Source organism: Eucyclogobius newberryi, unplaced genomic scaffold, assembly GCF_026437365.1.
Source record: "Eucyclogobius newberryi isolate DKJ021-1_F unplaced genomic scaffold, fEucNew1.0.hap1 SCAF_13, whole genome shotgun sequence".
In the NCBI taxonomy this organism is placed as follows: domain Eukaryota; kingdom Metazoa; phylum Chordata; class Actinopteri; order Gobiiformes; family Gobiidae; genus Eucyclogobius; species Eucyclogobius newberryi.
Window position 1 is genome coordinate 16,307,032 of NW_027315757.1, and position 27,937 is coordinate 16,334,968.

Here is a 27,937-nt window from a genome sequence, read left to right on the forward strand (position 1 = left end):
TGTCCCACCAAACCAGGCAAACCTGCCACATGCACTTTCTATAGACATAATAATACATCTGGAGACTCATGAGCACTCATGTTTTGTTCTTTTCTCTTGGTTAAACTGTCAAGGCAGGTCTTCAAGGTCAAGGCAGGTCCTCAAGGTCGGGGCAGGTCTTCATGGTCAAGGCAAGTCTTCAAGGTCGGGGCAGGTCTTCATGGTCAAGGCAGGTCTTTGGGGTAAGGGCAGGTCTTCTTGGTTGGGGCAGGTCTTTAGGGTCAGGGCAGGTCTTCAAGGTCGGGGCAGGTCTTCATGGTAAGGGCAGGTTTTTGGGTTCAGTGCAGGTCTTCTTGGTTGGGGCAGGTCTTCATGGTCAGGGCAGGTCGCAGGGCGAGAGGGCGTGTCTCCGGTCGTATGCTGTGTCGTCGCTCTCCTCTCCGTCGCTTATGTACAGAACTCGGTCCCGCTCATCGTCGTCCTCCGTCTCACTTTCTCGCCGCAGACGCTCGCGCTCACGATCACGTTCAAGTTCTCTGAAGGAACGCGGCCGGGGCAGAATCTGTGGAGCCAAACATTTGCACAAGGGGATGAACAACTCCAGTTTAGGATTGATTTAATTTAAAATGATATTTGATGTAATGTAAAGGATTAGAATTGTTAAATGTTAGCATGGTACTAATGGGTTGAATAGGCTGCGTTCATGTGATGCTCGGCTGGATGAGTACCAGCTCAAACACTGGCACGGCCTGTTACCCTTTGGCATCTCGCTCCATCATCACACTGTGGAACATGAGTGCAGCCTATTCACAGAATCTGACTGATCTAAAGTGAATGGGAAAAGGTCAAACATGACTCATGATTGTGAGTATGGTCAAGATAAAGGTGGGTAAAGGTTTGTCGTACCTGGTTGTCGCAGCTGGGCAGGGCGCAGTAGCCCGGCTCAGCTCGCCGCAGGAGGTTGGGCGAGTGAGCGCGGAATGGCCGAGGGGAGTGAGAGCAGACGGAGCGCGGGGAAGGAGAGCGGACTGAGCGCGGGGAGGGCGAGCGGACAGAGTGAGCGGGGGAATACGTCATGGAGTGCTGCGACAGCGTGTGGTGGTTCAGTTTGGGCGGGCGAGGGGAGCGCGGGGGCAGCTCCGGGGGCCGAAGAGGGTTCAACAGCTCCAGCTCGGTCAGAACCGGAGGCGGAGGCACGAAGTCCAGCTCCTCAACTGCCACCGGCTCCGGCACCTCCTGCGCCGCCGCCTCCATCAGCTGCAGGTCGGCCGCGTCCAGCTCCGCCAGCTCGTCCTTGGACAGGTAATCCACAATCCCGGCTCCAAACGAGTCGCCCACCACGTTTATGGAGGTACGCATCCTGTCTCTGAGCGGAAAACAGGCACCAGACCATGGGATTTACAAACTCATCAAAACGACATCTCATTAAGTAATTAATTGACTAATGGTGAATTATTATCTGGCTATACAGACTCTAAAACACGCACAACAAAGTAACAACACTTATATATAACATATATTTTATATATAACACACTTTGTTATATATTCTGTATCTACAAGCCTTCAGTCATTATATTTGACCTTTTATATTGGAGAAAAGATTCAGTTGTAGTCAAACTAGGCTCTTTGTTTACTATCAGTCATTTAATGGGCTATCAGCCTCCTATTGTAACCTGGCTCACTCTCTCTCTCCTCCCTGTGTAGTTGATCAGCATCTGAATGCCCTGGGCGTCGACCTTTCCAGGATTCAAAATTCCATTATAAACGACTGGAGGGTTGCAAAACTGGAATTTTTCCGTTGTGTGGACAAATAAAGGCTTTTCTTATCTTATCTTATCTTATCTTAAACCACAGTTTCTATTTAATGATGGTCTTTCTTTTTGAACAAAGATCGCCTCTTTAACTCTTTCAAACCATTTTTTCTCCTGCTCAGAATCTTCTCCTCACTGTCTTCAATAGAGCGGTTTGTAGCTTCAAGATGAAGATGCACGGCGCTCTGTGCTCCTGAACTCCAGTGTCTTCTGTGCTGATAAAGCTACAATGGAACACTCCTGGACGAATGAGGGATTACACCGGCATGCTTAACCTTTATATGGTCAAACATTTATTTAAAAAGTCTCCATCTACAACAAAGACAATAAATTATCATCAACTAGTTGGCTTCTAAAATAATAATAGATGATAATTTGTTACAGCCCTAATTAGAGGGGTGTACACAAAAACTACATTTGTTACTAGTTTGAGATAGTAGTTAAAACGTCTTGCCCATCATAATCTTAACAACTTATTCTAAAAAGTTATATAAATAATTGTAGATGGTTTTATTTAAGTAAGTGAGCAATAAACACTGTCCAAATAAACAAATGAAGAAAATAAATAGATACGATGGATGCCGGTGGAGGAGGGGCTAAGGTAAACTAAATGTGAGTCTTCAACAATCCACACGTTGTATGTGTGTGACTCACAGCAGCCAGTCAACGGCGATGAGCAGGCTGATGTCCTGCGTCGGCAGCCCCACCGCGGTCAGGATCAGCAGCATGGTGACCAGGCCGGCGCTCGGGATACTGGCCGCGCCCACACTCGCCAGGGTCGCCGTCATGCTGAGGAGACGAGCACAAACGACAGATGATGAACGGAGTACGACAGATGATTACAGTGATGTGTCAGACGGCTCCTCTGATGGTGGTGTCGAAACTGATATTTTTTTTTGTTTTGATGCTAACGCTAATGCTAATTTTGTAGCCAAATAAATATTAAAATAAAATCACAAACTAAAATAATCTCATATAAAAACAATCGGGAGAGATAAAAATATATAAAACAAAAAAATAAAAATAAAAAAATTAAATAAAACAATTAAAACAAAATAAATACATATTCTTATTTATTTATCCATGATCCTCCCTGATTTCTGTGCACAAGATTTCTAACAAATAATTAGATGCACAAACATCCTGGATTATCACCACATGACTGAAATGTGCATATGCATGTTTTAGATCATGATTTATTTCCTCTCATATTTGATGTGTGTGTTTCTGGTTTGTTTTATGTGTTGTGACTGAAGTGAACGCAGTGGAATGCAGCGTGTATGACTCTACGACAATGACACACAGATGTCCCAGACTGTGGCTTTAAATGATCACAAAACACTAATGAAAACATGACAGTAACCTGGACATTATTCACATTAACACGCTACACATGGGGCTCATTGCAGAAGTTCCCAAATGACGGCAACTTTAGGCCCGCAGAGGTTATGACTTGTCTTAACGGCATTTCAGAGTTTAATTTTGAGGACGTGGTAAACATCCTGCAGCGCTGAGCGGAGATCAGAACCACCAGAGCCGGAGCCAAAAGCACGGCTTCAGTTAAACACAAACCCGCAGAATGTTAGCGGTCGTTATAATCTCTGCTTGTCAGGAGAGTGCGTTTTGTCATAACCGTAACACGCAAACAAACAACAGCCTCCTCTAAGAAGTCATTCTAACTGAAAGCTGGTCACATTTCAACATCAGCCAATAACTTTACCGCTTCAATCACCTCATGCTATTCATATAAACGAGTGCTGTCAATTAATCAGATTAATCACATTTTTGCAACACGAGTAATTACATTTAAAAGCATTGTACTCATTTTAATGCCATTATTTAAACACAACATAACACTAAAGCTAGTGAAATGGGCCAAATATATAGATACATATAGCCGTGGTTCCTGTTGAGCGTGGGGTGGGGGGCGTGTTACAGGTACAGGGTGCTTCCTGGAGGAGGGGCTGAAAGGGCGTGCTGTTGTAGGCCCTGTCCTTCTGCTCATCAGAGGAGAAGGATAGAGACTGTTCTCTAGCTAAAAGCTGAAGGAATCAATCAAAAAAACACTTTGGGCACAAATATGAGGCACCAATAGCACTGTAAGAAGGTTAAACGCTCTGATGTCGATTTTGCATGATAAGGGACCTTTAAATTGCAGTAATTTGGGCTTTTAAACAATGTATTTTGATTTGGGAAATAATTATTGTATTAAATTATCTTAAGAAAATTTGCAAAAATACATCAAAATAGATACATCAAAATTTAAATAATAATATTAAATAATAATTAAAAAAAACAAAAAAAAACCTGCAATGAGATTAAATGTGAATAATCATAATATTGTTTTAAATCAATTGACCACTAATTTTGAAGCATTTTGACAAATAAATCAAAACATTTTAGCTTTAATGTAACTGAAACGCTGTGGTCAGTTGCAGCGGCTCTGACCTGACGGTGACGATCTGCCCTGCGTCCAGCGCGATGTCGTTCATTTGGGCGATGAAGATGGCGGCGACGGCCTCGTACAGCGCTGTGCCGTCCATGTTGATGGTGGCGCCGATCGGCAGCACGAAGCGCGTCACTCGTTTGTCGATCTTCAGCTCCTCCTCCAGGCAGCGGAAGGTTACGGGCAACGTCCCGGCGCTGGCGAGCGAAAAGAACGTACGACAGCGTCAGAGCCAGGATTCTGCATCGATCTCTGGTATTTTATGAGAAATCTCTAAAGGGAAAATCCACAAATGTTTTTCCTCATCTTCAAGACTTCTTAACACAACTTTTGAAAATAAAAGCGATTGTTGTGTTTTCTCTTTTTATCTAATTTCTTGGGTTTCTTTTTTTTGGGCCACAAGAAGAATAATTAGAGATCCAAATAAATAAAACCTAAAGTCATCCTGCCAAATTTCTCATTTAGACATTTTTAAACACTGAACAAAAGCAAATTTGAATATCTTTCTATTCTGAATTTCAGCTGAAGAATTTTGCAGTAAATATTCAATGTATTTTTTGAAACATCTTCACACAGTATAACGGTCACAGTACAAAAAAGAAAAACATTCAAATAAAGAAGTGCATTACTAGATGAAACCAAATAAAACACTCTGTTCCCGACATTAAAAATGGTGATTTCATAGCAGAGTCGGAGCTGAACTTCATTTACTCCAATGTATTTAAGTCAAAAACCCATTTGCCATAATATTACTTTGCATTGGATCAGTCTCGGCCATCACTAACGACAACACCGTTTAGAACAAACAATCAACAACGTTCTCTATCTAAAAGACTTCAGTCTCCACACTTCAGCCTTTATTTGATGTACAATTAAAATAATTGCTGACGAGTAGAAGAATAATTGTAGTTTGCAGTCCTAATTTTAAGTGTTGTTCTGGGAGGTAAAGACAGACTTCCTTTGTGCAGAGAAAGCAGGTTGAATGCGTTTTCTCCCCCTGAGTGCTGCAGTCTCTGGCGTAACCGCGGATACTGTTCCTCCAGTTGTCTTTGCACATAAACACTGCAGAGCTTCAGCCTGTGCAGCTGCTCCACATCATGAAGACATGTGCTGCACAAGTGTCCACAGCCTCTACACAACGTGCTACGCTACAGACCAGCATGAACTCTCGGACTGAACTCTCGGACTGAACTCTCGGACTGAACTCTCGGACTGAACTCTCGGACTGAACTCTCAGACTGAACTGTATATATTTTAAATATTCAAATTTCTTTTAAAAAAACATTTTTGCAAGACATTGTTTATGTTTTTTGTTTTCTGCACTTTTATTTACTTTTATGGCTAAGATTAAGGTACAATTTATTGCCCCTGACCCCGGGCCGGCTCGTACCTGCTGTGCCCCTGACCCCAGGCCGGCTTGTAACTGCTGGCCGCACCCCTGACCCCGGGCCGGCTCGTACCTGCTGGCCGTGCCCAGAGCCGTGATCCAGGCCTGGAAGATGCCGGCGTAGAAGGTGAGGGGGCTTTTTCTAGTGATGGCAAAGAAAATGGCGGGCAGGATGAGCCCTCCGTGGATGACCAGTCCCACGATGACGGTGACCATGTACATGCCCAGCTGACGGGCCACCACCTCCAGGTCCCCGATGGAGGCGATCTTCCCCGCGATCAGGGAGGCAATGCCCAATGGAGAGTACCTGACATGGAGAGGCAACGAGAGAGAGGGAATCACTACAATGGCAACAAGAGAGAGCATCTGAAGTGCTTCATTGAACAGCATATCTTTGGTGCAGATGGCGATGATGATGGGCAGATTAGATAATATTTATGTCTTCCAACGGGAACTGGAGGAGGTGGTAGAAGATGAGTGCTGAGGAGACCAGCGAGGACATGGATGGAGAGGAGGCTAAAGGCTTCATACAGTAAGATGTTTGTTCTTGTTCTCACAGCTCAAAGTGTGAGAGTAAACTTCTGGCTTCTTGCTTCTTGCTTCTTATGAAGTATGACCTGGCCTTAAGGGTTCAAACGGAGTAGAGTGGACCATGATTGGATGCAGACGAGGTGTGATGAACAGCAGGGAGGAGTAACTGGGATGTGGTGATGAAAGCTGAGGAGCAGGTGAGCGCTCAGAGATTTGGAGGTAGGTGTAGGCTGCAGGTCTTAGCTCCATTTGTAAAGCACTTTCCAAAAGCAAATAGGGGCACAAGGTGCTTCAAAGAGGCAGCAAAAATAAGCTTGCAATAAAACATTTAATGAAGATGATATATGTTAAAATCAATGTGTCAAATCTCTGTGTGTTAGATGTGACTGAAGAGAAAGGCCGTTCCAGAGCCTGGAAGCATAAACTGAAATAGCTCCATCGCTTCACTTATTGCTGGACCTTGGGACCAGCCGAGCGGTGTTCAGAGGACAAGTGTCCAGATGGTGGACAGTCCAAAGGTCTGAGAGTGCAGTTGGACCATTGAGGGGCGTGTGCACAAACAGAATCACTGTAAACTCTCCCCTAAAGAGAACAGATCCACATAACATGGAGATGAGTCAAATCTGACACACAATAAGGAAATTACAGGAGTGTGATGTCATCTGTTTACATGAGTGTGATCTCATCTGTTAACATGAGTGTGACATCATCTGTTTACATGAGTGTGATGTCATCTGTTTACATGAGTGTGACGTCATCTGTTAACATGAGTGTGACATCATCTGTTTACATGAGTGTGATGTCATCTGTTTACATGAGCGTGACGTCATCTGTTAACATGAGTGTGATGTCATCTGTTTACATGAGTGTGACGTCATCTGTTAACATGAGTGTGATGTCATCTGTTTACATGAGTGTGATGTCATCTGTTTACATGAGTGTGACGTCATCTGTTTACATGAGTGTGATGTCATCTGTTTACATGAGCGTGACGTCATCTGTTTACATGAGCGTGATGTCATCTGTTAACATGAGTGTGATGTCATCTGTTAACATGAGTGTGATGTCATCTGTTTACATGAGCGTGACGTCATCTGTTAACATGAGTGTGATGTCATCTGTTAACATGAGTGTGATGTCATCTGTTTACATGAGTGTGACGTCATCTGTTAACATGAGTGTGATGTCATCTGTTTACATGAGTGTGATGTCATCTGTTTACATGAGCGTGACGTCATCTGTTAACATGAGTGTGATGTCATCTGTTTACATGAGTGTGACGTCATCTGTTAACATGAGTGTGATGTCATCTGTTTACATGAGTGTGATGTCATCTGTTTACATGAGTGTGACGTCATCTGTTTACATGAGTGTGATGTCATCTGTTTACATGAGCGTGACGTCATCTGTTTACATGAGCGTGATGTCATCTGTTAACATGAGTGTGATGTCATCTGTTAACATGAGTGTGATGTCATCTGTTTACATGAGCGTGACGTCATCTGTTAACATGAGTGTGATGTCATCTGTTTACATGAACGTGACGTCATCTGTTAACATGAGTGTGATGTCATCTGTTTACATGAGTGTGATGTCATCTGTTAACATGAGTGTGATGTCATCTGTTTACATGAGTGTGATGTCATCTGTTTACATGAGTGTGACGTCATCTGTTAACATGAGTGTGATGTCATCTGTTTACATGAGTGTGATGTCATCTGTTTACATTAGTGTGATGTCATCTGTTTACATGAGTGTGACGTCATCTGTTTACATGAGTGTGATGTCATCTGTTTACATGAGTGTGATGTCATCTGTTTACATGAGTGTGATGTCATCTGTTAACATGAGTGTGATGTCATCTGTTTACATGAGTGTGATGTCATCTGTTTACATGAGTGTGATGTCATCTGTTTACATGAGTGTGATGTCATCTGTTAACATGAGTGTGATGTCATCTGTTTACATGAGTGTGACGTCATCTGTTTACATGAGTGTGACGTCATCTGTTTACATGAGTGTGATGTCATCTGTTTACATGAGTGTGATGTCATCTGTTTACATGAGTGTGACGTCATCTGTTTACATGAGTGTGATGTCATCTGTTTACATGAGTGTGACGTCATCTGTTTACATGAGTGTGATGTCATCTGTTTACATTAGTGTGATGTCATCTGTTTACATGAGTGTGATGTCATGAGTGTGACGTCATCTGTTTACATGAGTGTGATGTCATCTGTTTACATGAGTGTGACGTCATCTGTTTACATGAGTGTGATGTCATCTGTTTACATGAGTGTGATGTCATCTGTTTACATGAGTGTGATGTCATCTGTTTACATGTGTGAGACATCATCTGTTTACATGAGTGTGATGTCATCTGTTTACATGAGTGTGATGTCATCTGTTTACATGTGTGAGACATCATCTGTTTACATGAGTGTGATGTCATCTGTTTACATGAGTGTGACATCATCTGTTTACATGAGTGTGATGTCATCTGTTTACATGAGTGTGATGTCATGAGTGTGATGTCATCTGTTTGCACTGATCCAGCTTTAGCTCGTTCACAAACGCTCGACATGAATCAAAACATGAAACATTTTTGTGAGGAAAAAGATGCTTAAAATGAATTGTGAGCTTTGAGGATCATCAGTAACTTCCTGGTTCACAGCAGATAAAACACTATGATTGGATGTAAAGACAGCACAGGAAAATAAACACCCTGCGACTAGAAGAAGAAGAGAGCCTTCAGGTCAGGGAACAAGGAGGAGCTGAGGACTGTGCAGAAGGAGCTGAGGAGGAAGATCAGGCAGGCTGAGGCCGGCTACAAGAGGAGGATGGAGGAGCAGCTGCAGCAAAAGAACATTCAGGGAGTGTGGAGGAGCCTGAAAACCATCTCGGGCTTCAAAATCCCCCCTGCCCAGACAGAGGGGGATCTACAGTGGGTGAATGATTTAAATGCTCACTTCTTGAGGTTTGATCGGTCACCCGCCCCTCCCCCTGCACAGCTGCATGCTCCCTCTTCCACAGCTGGACAATGCCCTGCATCTGTTCCTCTTCGCTTATCTGCCCCGGACCATCAGCTCCCCACTTCGCCTGGACTCACCCATCCCCCCAGCACACGGTCCCCCTGCCAACCACTGACTGTCACAGCAGCACAGGTGAGGAGTGAGCTGAAGAGGATTAAAGTGAGGAAGGCAGCAGGACCTGATGGCATCAGCCCCAGGCTCCTTAAGTCCTGCGCAGATGAACTGTGTGGAGTTATGGAGCATGTCTTCAAAATGAGCCTGAAGCTGAGGGTGGTACCACAGGTCTGGAAGACCTCCTGTCTGGTACCTGTGCCTAAGACACCGCGCCCCAAAGACCTCAACAGCTTCAGGCCAGTGGCTCTCACGTCCCACCTGATGAAGACACTGGAGCGGCTAGTCCTGGACCACCTCCGCTCCACCGTGAGCTCAGCCATGGACCCGCTGCAGTTTGCATATCGGTCTGGCATCGGAGTGGAGGACGCCCTCATCTCCCTGCTGCACCGCTCTCTCTCTCACCTGGAAAAGCCTGGCAGCTCTGTGAGGATCCTGTTCTTCGATCTCTCCAGTGCCTTCAACACCATCCAGCCGCTGCTCCTGAGGGACAAGCTGGAGACGGCTGGTGTGGAGTATGACCTGGCAGAGTGGATCCTGGACTACCTCACAGACCGACCCCAGTTTGTGAGAGCCCGGAACTGTGTGTCTGACACTCGGACCTGCAGTGTGGGGGCGCCCCAGGGCACTGTCCTCGCGCCCTTTCTCTTCACCCTTTACACTGCAGACTTCAGACATGACACGGACAGCTGTGTCCTGCAGAAGTTCTCTGACGACTCTGCCATCATCGGACTCATCACGGACGACGATGACGCGGAATACAGAGGACTGGCGCAGGACTTTGTGGACTGGTGTCAGCGGAACCACCTCCTCATCAACGCGGGGAAGACCAAGGAGATGGTGGTGGATTTCCGCAGACGCCACCCTACTGCCCCCTCACCAGTGAACATCCAGGGACGGGACATTGAGAGAGTGGACTCATACAAGTACCTGGGTGTTCATCTGAACCACAAACTGGACTGGACTCATAACACAGACGCACTGTACAGGAAGAGCCAGAGTCGGCTCTACCTCCTGAGGAGACTCAGGTCTTTTGGAGTGACAGGGCCACTCCTGAAGACCTTCTACGACTCTGTGGTGGCATCAGCCCTCCTGTACGGTGTGGCCTGCTGGAGCAGCAGCATCACAGAGAGGGAGAGGAGGAAGCTGGACAGAGTCATCAAGAAGTCCAGCTCCGTCCTGGGCTGTGCTCTGGACTCGGTGCAGGAGGTGGGGGACAGGAGGGTCCTGGCTAGATTCACATCTATGCTGGACCATGAGTGCCACCCCCTGCAGGACACTCTCTCCGCTCTGGAGAGCAGCTTCAGTGAGAGACTGATCCACCCTCGCTGTGTGAAGGAAAGGTTCCGTAGGTCTTTCCTTCCTGCTGCTGTCAGACTTTATAACAAAAACTGTTAGTACTGAACACTCGCAATACTGACCTAACCTAATACTGATGTGCAATTCTGTCATATGTGCAATTGCTGTTGGAATTCATGTGCAATTCATGTGAAATTCATGTGCAATCTATGTGCTGTCGTGACACATATTCATGTGCAATTACTGTCGTGATCACATGCAATGGTATTTATGTATTTATTTATTTATTTGTCTATGGGAGTTTTTATTTATTTTATTTATTTATAGGAGATCTTCTACTGAAAGTGTTTTTCAGACTTCCTATAAGTGATCTGTTCTTCTGTATCTACCTCTGTATCTACCTGCGTTGCACCAATGAAATTTCCCCATGTGGGACAATAAAGGAATATCTTATCTTATCTTAAATGTTTTCCCACTTAGAAATTATGTAGGCTCTGACATGTTCATCATTGGTGCATTTCCACTGTGAGAGACAGAATCTAAAAAAGAAAATCCGGAAATCACATTGTATGATTTGGAAATACTTGATTTTATGTTACTGCTGTGAATAAGTATTTGAACAGTGGCCAATCAGCAAGAATTGTGGCTCTCAAAGAACTGTTAGTCTGTCTTTAAAAAGTCCACCTCTGCTCCACTTATTCATCTAAATTAGCAGCACCGGTTTGAGCTCGTTAGCTGCATAAAGACCCCACAATCAGAAAGACTTCGCCCACTGCCATGGGCAAGACCAAAGAGCTTTCCCTAGAGACTGAACTGTACACCCCCACAAGGCTGTAAGGGCGATTTGCAAGCAGCTCGGTGATAATAGTTGGAAAAACTGTTGGAGCAACTGTCAGAAAATAAAGAGGCTAAAGATGATGTCAGTCTCCCTCGGACTGAAGCTCCATGAAGATCTCACCTCAGACTGAAGCTCCATGAAGATCTCACCTCAGACTGAAGCTCCATGAAGATCTCACCTCAGACTGAAACTCCATGAAGATCTCACCTCAGACTGAAGCTCCATGAAGATCTCACCTCAGACTTAAGCTCCATGAAGATCTCACCTCAGACTGAAGCTCCATGAAGATCTCACCTCAGACTGAAGCTCCATGAAGATCTCACCTCAGACTGAAGCTCCATGAAGATCTCACCTCAGACTTAAGCTCCATGAAGATCTCACCTCAGACTGAAGCTCCATGAAGATCTCACCTCAGACTGAAGCTCCATGAAGATCTCACCTCAGACTTAAGCTCCATGAAGATCTCACCTCAGACTGGAGCTCCATGAAGATCTCACCTCAGACTGAAGCTCCATGAAGATCTCACCTCAGACTGAAGCTCCATCAGGATCTCACCTCAGACTGAAGCTCCATGAGGATCTCACCTCAGACTGAAGCTCCATGAAGATCTCACCTCAGACTGAAGCTCCATGAAGATCTCACCTCAGACTGAAGCTCCATCAGGATCTCACCTCAGACTGAAGCTCCATGAGGATCTCACCTCAGACTGAAGCTCCATCAGGATCTCACCTCAGACTGAAGCTCCATGAAGATCTCACCTCAGACTGAAGCTCCATCAGGATCTCACCTCAGACTGAAGCTCCATCAGGATCTCACCTCAGACTGAAGCTCCACGAAGATCTCCCCTCGTGGGGTTCAATGATGATAAGAAAGGTGAGGAATCAGCCCAGAACTACAGGAGGAGCTGGTCAATAACCAGAAGAGAGCTGGGACCACAGGTTCAAAGGTTACTACGGTAACATACACCGCCGTCATGGTTTAAAATCATGCATCGCACAGACGGTTCCCCTACTTAAGTCAGCTCATGTCCAGCACATGTCCAGCTCATCTCCAGCACATGTCCAGCACATGTCCAGCTCATGTCCAGGCCCGAAGTTTGACCATCTGGAAGGTCCGGAGCAGTCATGGGAGAAAGTCATGTGGTCAGAACTCCACTCGCCGTGTTTGGAGGAAGAAGAAGGATGAGAACGTCCCAAGAACACCATCCAAAGAACACCATCCAAAGAACACCATCCCAAGTACACAATCCCAAGAACACCATCCCACAAACACCATCCAAAGAACACCATCCCAAGAACACCATCCCAAGTACACAATCCCAAGAACACCATCCCACAAACACCATCCAAAGAACACCATCCAAAGAACACCATCCCAAAAACACCATCCAAAGAACACCATCCCACAAACACCATCCAAAGAACACCATCCCAAGAACACCATCCCACAAGCACCATCCCAAGAACATCATCCAAAGAACACCATCCAAAGAAGACCATCCCACAAACACCATCCCAAGAACACCATCCCGAGAACACCATCTCTACTGTCTCCTTTCTCTCAGTCTCATTCACTGCTCCATCTTTATCTCCAACATTTCTTGATACTTTTAGACTTTTGTAACAATATGTTACGTTGTTGATGAGGTTGTTAATGTTTTACTGTGCACTCTTCTCTCCCTCTCCTTCTCTCCCTCTCCTCCTCTCTCTCTCTTTCTCTCCTTCTCTCCTTCTCTTCTCTTCTCACCCTCTCTCACTCCTTCTCTCTCACTCCCTCTCCTTCTCTTCTCTCCTTGTCTTCTCTTCTCTCCTTCTCTCCTCTTCTCTCCTTCTCTTCTCTCCTTGTCTTCTCTTCTCTCCTTCTCTCCTCTTCTCTCCTTCTCTTCTCTCCTTCTCTTCTCTTCTCTCCTTCACTACAGACCTTTGTGTAACAGTTTACAGTTCACATCTGGATCAGGAGTTCTTCCTCTGATGAAGATGTGTGACGTTATTTAATCAAAAACAAATGTCAGAACTCTCAAATGGAACAAAGTCAGTGGGTTTGACGTAGAAAAGGTTTCAAATGTTTCTCCTGGACAATGTTTAAAAATCACGTTTTGACTTCCATCAGAAATTAATTTTAAATCTCCAGAACAGGGCAGAAAAACTCGACATTTATGCTGCTCTGATCAGCCTAAGCCCCGCCCACAGGGAGGTACCAGGGGAGGTACCAGGGGAGGGACTGTACCTCATCAGTGTAACATGGTTTGTTTTCTCACCTGACACGGGGAGAGAACACTGTTGTAAAGCTGAGGGGAGGGGCATCGGTCATGTCCTAATGTTCTGAGGGGAGGGGCCTTGGTCATGTTCTGAGGGGAGGGGCCTCGGTCATGTTCTGAGGGGAGGGGCCTCGGTCCTGTTCTGATGTTCTGAGGGGAGGGGTCATGTTCTGAGGGGAGGGGCCTCGGTCATGTTCAGAGGGGACGGTCATGTTTTGAGGGGAGGAGCCTTGGTCATGTTCTTAGGGGAGGGGCCTCAGTCATGTTCTTAGGGGAGGGGCTTCAGACACAATGATCACACCTCAAACACCTACTTCTGAATGGGACACGTTTATCAGATTTGAGACTTTATTAGATTCCAGACATTCCAGTGACAAAAGCAACAGAAAAGTAAAAATGTGCGTTTGCACATGAAGTCTTCCAAGGTTCTAAGTGGTGTTTGAAGTGACTGTGGACTGAATCCTTAAATTATAGTTATTGATATTGTTTTGCGAGATGGATTGATCAGAGGTGCTGTTTTTCTTGTGCCTGTTTACCTCCTGCTCCTTGTTCTCCTTGTGCCTGTTTACCTCCTGTTCCTTGTGCTCCTTGTGCCTGTTTACCTCCTGCTCCTTGTGCCTGTTTATCTCCTGCTCCTTGTGCTCCTTGTGCCTGTTTACCTCCTGCTCCTTGTGCTCCTTGTGCCTGTTTATCTCCTGCTCCTTGTGCTCCTTGTGCCTGTTTATCTCCTGCTCCTTGTGCCTGTTCACCTCCTGCTCCTTGTTCTCCTTGTGCCTGTTTACCTCCTGCTCCTTGTGCTCCTTGTGCCTGTTTATCTCCTGCTCCTTGTGCTCCTTGTGCCTGTTTACCTCCTGCTCCTTGTTCTCCTTGTGCCTGTTTACCTCCTGCTCCTTGTGCTCCTTGTGCCTGTTTACCTTCTGCTCCTTGTGCTCCTTGTACCTGTTTATCTCCTGGTCCTTGTGCTCCTTGTGCCTGTTTACCTCCTGCTCCTTATTCTCCTTGTGCCTGTTTACCTTCTGCTCCTTGTGCTCCTTGTGCCTGTTTATCTCCTGCTCCTTGTTCTCCTTGTGCCTGTTTACCTCCTGCTCCTTGTGCTCCTTGTGCCTGTTTACCTTCTGCTCCTTGTGCTCCTTGTACCTGTTTATCTCCTGCTCCTTGTTCTCCTTGTGCCTGTTTACCTCCTGCTCCTTGTTCTCCTTGTGCCTGTTTACCTCCTGGTCCTTGTGCTCCTTGTGCCTGTTTACCTCCTGCTCCTTATTCTCCTTGTGCCTGTTTACCTTCTGCTCCTTGTGCTCCTTGTGCCTGTTTATCTCCTGCTCCTTGTTCTCCTTGTGCCTGTTTACCTCCTGCTCCTTGTTCTCCTTGTGCCTGTTTACCTCCTGGTCCTTGTGCTCCTTGTGCCTGTTTACCTCCTGCTCCTTATTCTCCTTGTGCCTGTTTACCTTCTGCTCCTTGTGCTCCTTGTGCCTGTTTACCTTCTGCTCCTTGTGCTCCTTGTGCCTGTTTATCTCCTGCTCCTTGTTCTCCTTGTGCCTGTTTACCTCCTGCTCCTTGTGCTCCTTGTGCCTGTTTACCTTCTGCTCCTTGTGCCTGTTTATCTCCTGCTCCTTGTGCTCCTTGTGCCTGTTTACCTCCTGCTCCTTGTTCTCCTTGTGCCTGTTTACCTCCTGCTCCTTGTGCTCCTTGTGCCTGTTTACCTTCTGCTCCTTGTGCTCCTTGTGCCTGTTTATCTCCTGCTCCTTGTGCTCCTTGTGCCTGTTTACCTCCTGCTCCTTGTGCTCCTTGTGCCTGTTTACCTTCTGCTCCTTGTGCTCCTTGTGCCTGTTTATCTCCTGCTCCTTGTGCTCCTTGTGCCTGTTTACCTCCTGCTCCTTGTGCTCCTTGTGCCCTCACACTCTCCCGTCGTGTGTGTCAGGAGAACATCTCACCACATGATCATGGACACCATGGTCATGATGATCTCGTTCAGGATGTTGAAGAAGTCACACATGATGCGCCCGCGCTCGCCCATCCGACTCATGCAGATGCCAAAGGTGATGAAGAACCCGATCAGACCTGAAGGGGACAAAGGAGAAGGGCTAAAGCAGGGCTAAAGCAGGACTAAATCAGGACTAAACCAGGACTAAACCAGGTCTAAACCAGGGCTGAACCAGGACTATACCAGGGCTAAAGCAGGGCTAAACCAGGACTAAACCAGGTCTAAACCAGGGCTAAACCAGGTCTAAACCAGTTCTAAACCAGGTCTAAACCAGGACTAAACAAGGACTAAAACAGGACTAAACCAAGACTAAATAAGGGACTAAACCAGGGCTAACACCCAGCCCTGCGTTTGACCTGCTTTAACCCTGTTTGACCTGGTTTAGTCCTGTTAGACCTGATTTAGTCCTGCGCTAGACCTGCATTAGCCATGTTTGATCCAGTTTAGCGCTGTTAGACCTTCTTCAGCCCTGTTAGACCTGCTTTAGCCCTATTAGACCTGCTTCAGCCCTGTTCGACCTGCTTTAGCCCTATTAGACCTGCTTCAGCCCTGTTCGACCTGCTTTAGCCCCGTTAGACCTGCTTCAGCCCTGTTAGACCTGCTTCAGCCCTGTTAGACCTGCTTCAGCCCTGTTAGACCTGCTTCAGCCCTGTTAGACCTGCTTTAGCCCCGTTAGACCTGCTTCAGCCCTGTTAGACCTGCTTCAGCCCTGTTAGACCTGCTTCAGCCCTGTTAGACCTGCTTTAGCCCTATTAGACCTGCTTCAGCCCTGTTCGACCTGCTTTAGCCCTATTAGACCTGCTTCAGCCCTGTTCGACCTGCTTTAGCCCCGTTAGACCTGCTTCAGCCCTGTTAGACCTGCTTCAGCCCTGTTAGACCTGCTTTAGCCCTGTTAGACCTGCTTCAGCCCTGTTCGACCTGCTTTAGCCCCGTTAGACCTGCTTCAGCCCTGTTAGACCTGCTTTAGCCCTGTTAGACCTGCTTCAGCCCTGTTCGACCTGCTTTAGCCCTGTTAGACCTGCTTCAGCCCTGTTCGACCTGCTTTAGCCCTGTTAGACCTGCTTCAGCCCTGTTCGACCTGCTTTAGCCCTGTCAGACCCGCTTCAGCCCTGTTTGACCTGCTTTAGCCCTGTTAGACCTGCTTCAGCCCTGTTCGACCTGCTTTAGCCCTGTTAGACCTGCTTCAGCCCTGTTCGACCTGCTTTAGCCCTGTTAGACCCGCTTCAGCCCTGTTTGACCTCGCCGGCCTCATCACCGTGTCATGAGGCGACGGGTGTAACTCACCCAGGACGTTCATGCCCCACTTGTACTCCAGCTTCTTCTTGCCGACCAGCAGAGGCTCGCTTTGATTCGACACCGTCACCGGCACGATCTTCAACACCGTCTGCACCTGAAGCAGAACCAATGAGAGTGAGACGTGCTCTGGGGGCGGGAACAACCGCGACCAATCAAGTCATCGCAGACACAATCACTCAGTTTATCCAGAAACAAAAGAGCCGTCAGTTGCAGTTTGGACGCTTTGTCCCTCACTTTTAAACTAGTGAGATAAACATTTTAGTGAGATTTAACATAAAAACTACCAACGACATGACGTGTTTAATTGCGATCACTTGTGAGCCGCTTTTAATTTCCCGACGCTTTGGAATTACTCGCAAAGGAACGTTATAAACTTCACCGAAATGGGGAAAATCCACACATTCACAAAACCCTGCAGCTGTTCTCGTCTGCGTGGAACGTGATTGGCCCGTGGAATGCTGTGACGTAATCCGAGACGCGCAACTGAACCGGAGTCTTCGGTTTCATCGGCGCGTTCGTTAAAGTCGCCAGACAATAAAATGTGAGCGTCTGGGGAGTTAAATCGTCTTGTTTAATGGTTATAATAATTCATCTGCCGGCGTCTGAAGCAGTGGTATCCGTAGTAACCTCCTAAATCAGAATGGCAACATCATATTCATTTTAGTGAGTTTCCTTTCTCTTAAGAAATAAAAACATTGCTTTCCTCTTTGCTGCATCACAATTATTTTACCGTAAAAATAAAGTGTATATTAATCTAAAGCTCTCCTTAAAGCAGTAAATAGAACATTGGTTATGTTTGTTTAAGAAAAGAACACAATAAGACAAACCAAATAGAAATATTGCAATATTCCAATACTGACATAATCATGTGCAATACTGTGACTTGTCAATTGTGTTGCAACCCTGAAATTTCCCCATTGTGGGACAAACAAAGGCTTATCTCATCTTATCTTATCTTTTATCAAACTTTGTGACCAAAACAATTAGTGCATTAAGTTTTTTTTTTTTTTTTTAAGGCATTAAGATCTGCACAAAAAGGTTCTAACTCTTCATGTTTCAAGTCTTTTTCTCTATTCTCCTGGACGCAGCTGTGAATGCAAAATTAACTTTTGTGAGTTTTGAACCACAGTTAATTGCACCTCATAAAAATCCCCACAGACTCCGACAAATATGATGTGTAATGCGCAAAATATGATGAGAAATTTCCTTCTGGTCGACTGTGAAACAGGAAATGTATAAAAATATGTGACCTTTAAAACAAAATGCAACTCTTAATCGCAAGTCCTGAAAAATCCCAGTTCATGATGTAACTCTGGAGCGCGAGCCAAGAGTGAGAGTCTGAGCAGAGATAAACGTGTCTGTGGCAACATCTCCACGAGATATGGAGTTTTCGCCTGTGCTAAACGCTCTGGGGGCCGTTGTTTTGCCCCGTGGGCCAATCCTTTGCTCCGGGACCGTCCCTTTGCTCTAATGACCATCCCTTTGCTCCGGGGGCCGTCCGTTTGCTCCGTCGTCATGGCGTTGGAGGATGAGTGCAGATTAGCAGGAGCAGACGGCCTCGTGAACACAAACTCCTTCTAATCATTCAAACGCACGGATTTGGACCCAATGTGATTGAGACTTGGATTAGGTCCTAAAGACCCGCGGGATAAACACACCCCGTTGCCCCGCCCCATTTCCCCAAGCGTGTACACAAGACCGACACGTGACCATACGGCCACGTACTTTACTGCAATCCCTGTGCGTCAGATGCCCTCCCGTCCTTCACTGCAGTGGGACGGGTCAGATCTGCGGATGTCAGATAAACACAGCCATTTGTGGAGAATTTACATTTACGACCCCGGTCTAAGGACCACAGGGTCTTGTAGGAGGGTCTAAGGACCACAGGGTCTTGTAGGAGGGTCTAAGGACCACAGGGTCTTGTAGGAGGGTCTAAGGACCACAGGGTCTTGTAGGAGGGTCTAAGGACCACAGGGTCTTGTAGGAGGGTCTAAGGACCACAGGGTCTTGTTCAGTAGGAGATCTGAACACACTGGTCTGAGGTCTGCATTTGGCCCCTGGGATCAGACAGCTCCCACCGCATGATGTCATGAGGTGATCGTTTAAAGCTCCGTCACTATAGCAACAACATTCTCAAGTCAAATCGTTGAACTCGATGTAGATAATACTTGAAGGTTCCTGACTCCGTACCTGTTGGAAGCAGGACTGAACCAGGTTTTCGGGGAACAGGTTCCTGATGAGGTCCAGGAAGGCGTCCAAACTGCTGACCTCCGGGCTCCTGGGCACCGAGCTGGTGGCGCCGGAGTTTCCTCTTCGCAGTTTGGGGTTCCCCGGGTGAATGCTGAGGACCAGGATGACGCCCAGCACCGCCGCAATGACCGTGGTCGACATGTAGTAAATCATGGCTCTGCTGCCCATCCGGCCGCTGGAGCGAGCGTCCAGACCGGCCAGACCTAAACCAGAGAGAGGAAAGATCAGACCTAAACCAGAGAGAGGAAAGATCAGACCTAAACCAGAGAGAGGAAAGATCAGACCTAAACCAGAGAGAGGAAAGATCAGACCTAAACCAGAGAGAGAGGAAAGATCAGACCAAAACCAGAGACAGGAAAGATCAGACCTAAACCAGAGAGAGAGGAAAGATCAGACCTAAACCAGAGAGAGAGGAAAGATCAGACCAGCCAGACCTAAACCAAAGAGAGAGGAAAGATCAGACCAAAACCAGAGAGAGGAAAGATCAGACCTAAACCAGAGAGAGAGGAAAGATCAGACCAAAACCAGAGAGAGGAAAGATCAGACCTAAACCAGAGAGAGAGGAAAGATCAGACTTAAACCAGAGAGAGAGGAAAGATCAGACCTAAACCAGAGAGAGAGGAAAGATCAGACCTAAACCAGAGAGAGAGAGGAAAGATCAGACCTAAACCAGAGAGAGAGGAAAGATCAGACTTAAACCAGAGAGAGAGGAAAGATCAGACCTAAACCAGAGAGAGGAAAGATCAGACCTAAACCAGAGAGAGAGGAAAGATCAGACCAAAACCAGAGAGAGGAAAGATCAGACCTAAACCAGAGAGAGAGGAAAGATCAGACTTAAACCAGAGAGAGAGGAAAGATCAGACCTAAACCAGAGAGAGAGGAAAGATCAGACCTAAACCAGAGAGAGAGAGGAAAGATCAGACCTAAACCAGAGAGAGAGGAAAGATCAGACTTAAACCAGAGAGAGAGGAAAGATCAGACCTAAACCAGAGAGAGAGGAAAGATCAGACCTAAACCAGAGAGAGAGAGGAAAGATCAGACCTAAACCAGAGAGAGAGGAAAGATCAGATTTAAACCAGAGAGAGAGGAAAGATCAGACCTAAACCAGAGAGAGAAGCCAGAGAGAGAGGAAAGATCAGACCTAAACCAGAGAGAGAGAGGAAAGATCAGACCTAAACCAGAGAGAGAGGAAAGATCAGACCTAAACCAGAGAGAGAGGAAAGATCAGACCTAAACCAGAGAGAGGAAAGATCAGACCTAAACCAGAGAGAGGAAAGATCAGACCTAAACCAGAGAGAGAGAGGAAAGATCAGACCTAAACCAGAGAGAGGAAAGATCAGACCTAAACCAGAGAGAGAGGAAAGATCAGACCTAAACCAGAGAGAGAAGAAAGATCAGACCTAAACCAGAGAGAGAGGAAAGATCAGACCTAAACCAGAGAGAGAGGAAAGATCAGACCTAAACCAGAGAGAGAGGAAAGATCAGACCTAAACCAGAGAGAGAGGAAAGATCAGACCAAAACCAGAGAGAGGAAAGATTAGACCTAAACCAGAGAGAGAGGAAAGATCAGACCTAAACCAGAGAGAGAGGAAAGATCAGACCTAAACCAGAGAGAAGAAAGATCAGACCTAAACCAGAGAGAGAGGAAAGATCAGACCAAAACCAGAGAGAGGAAAGATCAGACCTAAACCAGAGAGAGAGGAAAGATCAGACCTAAACCAGAGAGAGAGGAAAGATCAGACCAGCCAGACCTAAACCAAAGAGAGAGGAAAGATCAGACCAAAACCAGAGAGAGGAAAGATCAGACCTAAACCAGAGAGAGAGGAAAGATCAGACCAAAACCAGAGAGAGGAAAGATCAGACCTAAACCAGAGAGAGAGGAAAGATCAGACCTAAACCAGAGAGAGAAGAAAGATCAGACCTAAACCAGAGAGAGAGGAAAGATCAGACCTAAACCAGAGAGAGAGGAAAGATCAGACCTAAACCAGAGAGAGAGGAAAGATCAGACCTAAACCAGAGAGAGAGGAAAGATCAGACCAAAACCAGAGAGAGGAAAGATCAGACCTAAACCAGAGAGAGAGGAAAGATCAGACCTAAACCAGAGAGAGAGGAAAGATCAGACCTAAACCAGAGAGAAGAAAGATCAGACCTAAACCAGAGAGAGAGGAAAGATCAGACCAAAACCAGAGAGAGGAAAGATCAGACCTAAACCAGAGAGAGAGGAAAGATCAGACCTAAACCAGAGAGAGAGGAAAGATCAGACCAGCCAGACCTAAACCAAAGAGAGAGGAAAGATCAGACCAAAACCAGAGAGAGGAAAGATCAGACCTAAACCAGAGAGAGAGGAAAGATCAGACCAAAACCAGAGAGAGGAAAGATCAGACCTAAACCAGAGAGAGAGGAAAGATCAGACTTAAACCAGAGAGAGAGGAAAGATCAGACCTAAACCAGAGAGAGAGGAAAGATCAGACCTAAACCAGAGAGAGAGAGGAAAGATCAGACCTAAACCAGAGAGAGAGGAAAGATCAGACTTAAACCAGAGAGAGAGGAAAGATCAGACCTAAACCAGAGAGAGAGGAAAGATCAGACCTAAACCAGAGAGAGAGAGGAAAGATCAGACCTAAACCAGAGAGAGAGGAAAGATCAGATTTAAACCAGAGAGAGAGGAAAGATCAGACCTAAACCAGAGAGAGAAGCCAGAGAGAGAGGAAAGATCAGACCTAAACCAGAGAGAGAGAGGAAAGATCAGACCTAAACCAGAGAGAGAGGAAAGATCAGACCTAATCCAGAGAGAGAGGAAAGATCAGACCTAAACCAGAGAGAGGAAAGATCAGACCTAAACCAGAGAGAGGAAAGATCAGACCTAAACCAGAGAGAGAGAGGAAAGATCAGACCTAAACCAGAGAGAGGAAAGATCAGACCTAAACCAGAGAGAGAGGAAAGATCAGACCTAAACCAGAGAGAGAAGAAAGATCAGACCTAAACCAGAGAGAGAGGAAAGATCAGACCTAAACCAGAGAGAGAGGAAAGATCAGACCTAAACCAGAGAGAGAGGAAAGATCAGACCTAAACCAGAGAGAGAGGAAAGATCAGACCTAAACCAGAGAGAGAGGAAAGATCAGACCTAAACCAGAGAGAGAGGAAAGATCAGACCTAAACCAGAGAGAGAGGAAAGATCAGACCTAAACCAGAGAGAAGAAAGATCAGACCTAAACCAGAGAGAGAGGAAAGATCAGACCTAAACCAGAGAGAAGAAAGATCAGACCTAAACCAGACAGAAGAAAGAGAGGAAATCTGTTTCTTTTGAGAGTTCACGCTTCACTGTGATTGGTTGGATCCTGTCACTCACAGACGTGTGTGTTGTTGTTGTTGTTGTTGTTGTTGTTTCCCGTCTCGCTGCTGTGTCGTGTGTTTGTTCCTGTTAAAGGGGAAGTCTCACCTGTGATGAGGCTGGAGATGATGAGAGGAAGGATGAGCATCTTCAACATTCTCATCAGGATTTCCCCCGGAAACGAGACCATGGTCAAAGCTGAGACGTCTCGCACCATCATGTAACGCAGCAGCATCCCAAACACCACGCCCATCACCACACCTGGAGGAGTAACCATGACAACACGTCATTTTAAACACCACGCCCATCACCACACCTGGAGGAGTAACCATGACAACACGTCATTTTAAACACCACGCCCATCACCACACCTGGAGGAGTAACCATGACAACACGTCATTTTAAACACCACGCCCATCACCACACCTGGAGGAGTAACCATGACAACACGTCATTTTAAACACCACGCCCATCACCACACCTGGAGGAGTAACCATGACAACACGTCATTTTAAACACCACGCCCATCACCACACCTGGAGGAGTAACCAGGACAACATGTCATTTTAAACACCACGCCCATCACCACACCTGGAGGAGTAACCAAGAGAGTAACACGTCATTTAAAGATTCAATCTGTTTGTCTTTTAAATATTCAAACGAAAAACCCTGATTGAGACGCAATCTCTACTCCGACTGAAAGGAGTTCCAAGCTGCAAGAGCATCATATGGCAGGGCATAATGACCCTCCGCTCTCTGCACCAGGGTACGCAGGAAGCTGCACTGCCACATATAACTTTATAAACTAAAAGCATCCAATGTGTGAACCTCCTGCACCCAAAGAATGCCATCCAGCCTCAGGCACAGAGGTGACAGTGTGAGCCTCCCACAACCTGGTGTGAACCTCAGACCTCAGTGAGACACAAGGTCCAACCATCTCAGACTGAGGCATCAAAGTGTCCATCACCTCAAAGTGTCCATCACCACGTTTGCAATTTTTGACCCAGGTTTTTAAACAAGCATTAAAAGAGCTCTTGGTCCAATATAAAGCCAAGAGTTTCCCTGAGAAATCATGACCCAAGGGATATCATCCTGTACGACACGACCATTTTTTACTGTTTGTTTGTTGTTTACTAGTATTAGAGACTGTGAGCATCATCTGCATCATCTGTATCATCTGCATCATCTGTATCATCTGTATCATCTGAATCATCTGCATCCTTTGTATCATCTGCATCATCTGTATCCTTTGTATCATCTGCATCATCTGCATCATCTGCATCATCTGTATCATCTGCATCCTTGTATCATCTGCATCATCTGCATCATCTGTATCATCTGTATCATCTGCATCATCTGCATCATCTGCATCCTTTGTATGATCTGCATCCTTTGTATCATCTGCATCATCTGTATCATCTGTATCATCTGCATCATCTGCATCATCTGCATCATCTGCATTATCTGCATCATCTGCATTAACTGTATCATCTGCTTCATCTGTATCATCTGTATCATCTGCATCATCTGCTTCATCTGCATCATCTGTATAATCTGTATCATCTGCATTATCTGCATCATCTGTATCATCTGCATTATCTGCATCATCTGCATTATCTGCATCATCTGCATTAACTGTATCATCTGCTTCATCTGTATCATCTGTATCATCTGTATCATCTGTATCATCTGCATCATCTGCATCATCTGCTTCATCTGCATCATCTGCATCATCTGCTTCATCTGCATCATCTGTATTAACTGTATCATCTCCAGATGGCTCAGGACAAAGATGATTGACATAAATGGGGAATAAAATGGGTCCTAAAACACATCCCTGAGGCACCCCCTTGGCCTCTGCCAATTTCACACACTGTGAACGATTTAATAGATATTCAGTAAACCAGTTTAAGCCTGAAATAATCCTAATCCTTTATCGAGTAGTTACTAAGCTTGAATCATTCTTGATAAACAAGGACAAGTCATATTACACCCCATGTTGCACCAAATCACCAGGACAAGTTCATATGTTTGTGAATTTTGTTCATTGACAAATGGCAATGCTCGAGTTTGAAGCGTTTCACGTGATGTAAACGTCGTGTATGTTTACATTCTTTATGTTCTGCAGCAGATGATGGAATCGGCTGCTTCTCTCTTTACTTTGCTTTTTAATCCTATTACACAACTCCTGGAAAATCTGACTATTCATAATCTGACATTTTTAACGTTTTAAGGGTCTAACCGCATATTTCTCTTTGCATTGTTGTTGGTGCTGCAATGAAGTATGTTGTTAATAACTAAGTATTTTCACAGTATTGCTACTACGAAGTTACTTAAAATGGACACTTTTGGACCGGCCCGATCCGCTCCAAAGTGAACCAGTGGAAACGTGGCTCATGTCGCGACAATAAAGTTATTCCAGGATCAGTTTGGACCGAACCATTTGCAAACGAATAATAGAACGTTACACTTATTAGCGGAGTAGTTAATGAGCTAACAATAATGAGCTTCACTTCAGTGTCTGTCCTCTAGGGGGCAGCGTTTGGAGCTCTGGAGAGACTAAAACATGTGAATCAAATGTATCTCCAGCTTCGTGTTTGAGGAGAAAGTGACATTAAAACAGCTAAACGCACACGAGCTCGTTTACAGGCCCAGAGTTATTGCCTTATTATATAGTTAAACGCTGTAATTGACACCGCTGTAAATTAAACGCGATGCCTTTTTAATTTATAAGGTATTTACAGCAGTTTTCATGGTAATGTTTGTGGTTTCTCTGGCATCCACGGCTCATTGTTTGCACAGAACGTCGTCTTCTGGATGGCATTTATTTTTACGACTGTGGAATATAAAGCTGCATCTGAACGCTCGAAGTACGTTCTATAAGTTTAATGTGTCATCGTTTACGGCAGATCTCACTTTACGAAACGATTTCAAATGAAGTGAACGTCTCGATTCACTGTTTCCAAATGATCCACTTCTGTTTGCATCGAGTTAAATGTGATTTAGTCTGGTTTTAGTCTTAGTCTGTTTTTAGTCCTGGCTCTGGTCCAGTTCTAGTCCTGGTTTTAGTCCTGGCTCTGGTCCAGTTCTAGTCCTGGTTTTAGTCCTGGCTCTGGTCCAGTTCTAGTCTGGTTTTAGTCCTGGCTCTGGTCCAGTTCTAGTCCTGGTTTTAGTCCTGGCTCTGGTGCTTTGTGACTGATGACTCCCGTTGCTGCAGCGTAAACATGTTGAAAATAAGATCTGAATCTGGAAGACAAATTACACACATCCACATACCAGAGTCCAGACCAGAGTCCAGACCAGAGTCCAGACCAGAGTCCAGACCAGAGTCCAGACCAGAGTCCAGACCAAGGTCCGGACCATAGTCCAGACCAGAGTCCAGACCAGAGTCCAGACCAGAGTCCAGACCAGAGTCCAGACCAAGGTCCGGACCATAGTCCAGACCAGAGTCCAGACCAGAGTCCAGAACAGAGTCCAGACCAGAGTCCAGACCAGGGTCCAGAACAGAGTCCAGACCAGAGTCCAGACCAGGGTCCAGAACAGAGTCCAGACCAAGGTCCGGACCAGAGTCCAGACCAGGGTCCAGAACAGAGTCCAGACCAGAGTCCAGACCAGAGTCCAGACCAGGGTCCAGAACAGAGTCCAGACCAAGGTCCGGACCATAGTCCAGACCAGGGTCCAGACCAAGGTCCAGACCAGAGTCCAGACCAAGGTCCAGACCAGAGTCCAGACCAGTTTCACGCATGTCAAATGCAGACTTTTCCTCTGATTATCCTCGTGTGTCAGAACCAAATCTCTGCCCGAGTTTAGTGCTTTTTTAGTCGGGCATCTGGTGGTCAGCATTTGACAAACACTGACGTCAGAGGAAGAGAAGTGACTCAGGGTCTCGAGATAAGCAAGATTTTAAATTAAATGAAAAATACTCTTAATCTGAAAATGGAAACATTGGAAATACTTTGGACCAATTGGGACATATTATTTGGACAGTTCACTGTCTTTTTTATATTCAAATCTACTTCCTGTTCTCCCTTTGGTACTGTTTTACATGTTTTGAAAATGTTTTAAATATTTAAATGGCATGATTTATAACCTGTGCATGGATTAGTTGGCAATAATTACTTTGATCGTAATCGATGAGTTGCAGCTCTAGATCTGAGCCAGACACGGAGCTGGTCAAAGTGATGTGCCAAAACTGTCCAAAATGCAGATGTTTGACCTGGTTTATAGTTTATATCTCTGTAATAACTGGCTTTAACCTCAAGTAAAGAGCCAAACCCAGAGCCAAAGAGCCAAACCCAGAGCCAAAGAGCCAAAGCACGGCTTGGGGTGCATACCTGCGATGGTGAGGCCCAGCAGGAGGTTGTGCGTGTTGCGGCTGCAGTGCCCGGCGTCTTTAAAGGCCATCTCTGTGTTGTCATCTCGCGGCGGCGCCTCCTCTTTCTCCTTTGCGCTTAACTGGTTTCCTCGCGTTTGGTTGGTCATCCTGCCGGTCACACAAACACAAAGGTGAAACAGAGGGAGATTTTGGCTCCAGGAGAGGTAGATAATGAGAAGTGAACTTGTTATCGATGGGTTTCAAAAGTCTGGACACAGATGGAAAATGTTAATGACTTCTAAACCAATTTGTCACAAAGCATCAGAATGTCCTAAAATGTCCCTGTAAATGTCTTGTTGAGGTTGAAGTATCGCACAAAACGTGACATGACCATGAAATTAACCACAAAAGCGCAGACGTATCACTCCTTGTTTGGAAAATTGCACTGAACACTAAACACTAAAAACTTTGGTCGAGTTTTGTCTGGGACAGTTAGTTTAGCGAAAGATACAAAGCTCCACCCATAAGGTAGAGGCGTCGACGAGAGAGTCGTGGTAAAAGATATATACGCTCAGCACAGACGTGTGCAGAGGCAGAGAGCGCGCTGACGTCTAGAGATGGATAAACATGGGAAAGAATGTGATGAGAAGTGATGTGTTCATCCTGGAGACGCCTGTCACGCTGGGATATGGGAAAGAGTGTCTGGAGTGTCTGCTAGTATGGGCCAGTGTGGGCCATTGTGGGCCATTGTGGGCCATTGTGGGCCAATAGATTTCAATTCAATTTATTTTTGTAACGCCCCAAATCACAACAACAGTTGCCTCTGAAGGCGATTTGGTTTTCCATCTGGCGGATCACTAAGCACGGACAAAATGTATGATTCATATCAGCAAAACTGTTAATTTGAATGAATAGAAATGAAGGTTTTGTGATGTCTGTCATGTCTTTTAATGCAGTTTTCCCTGTTGTGTGAAGCACTTTGAATTGCCTTCTGTACCAATTGTGCTCTACAAATAAACTTTCCTTGCCTAAACGTTTCAGTCTCTTTTTGAGCTTGGATCAGAATTTACTCAG

At 45.8% G+C, this 27,937-nt stretch overlaps 1 protein-coding gene across 1 annotated transcript; it reads right to left on the minus strand.

Moving 5' to 3' along the window:
- Nucleotides 1-144: 144 nt before the first annotated feature.
- Nucleotides 145-27,031, minus strand: slc1a9 (solute carrier family 1 member 9). The gene is made up of 10 exons (XM_072442720.1): nucleotides 26,883-27,031; nucleotides 22,657-22,809; nucleotides 19,158-19,420; nucleotides 16,956-17,061; nucleotides 15,622-15,748; nucleotides 5,699-5,932; nucleotides 4,241-4,435; nucleotides 2,447-2,581; nucleotides 886-1,345; nucleotides 145-541 (listed from the first exon to the last, which is right to left on the minus strand). The coding sequence occupies exons 1-10, from the start codon at nucleotides 27,028-27,030 to the stop codon at nucleotides 356-358; spliced, it is 2,007 nt and encodes a 668-aa protein (XP_072298821.1). The 5' UTR covers nucleotide 27,031; the 3' UTR covers nucleotides 145-355.
- Between the last annotated feature and the right edge of the window lie 906 nt (nucleotides 27,032-27,937).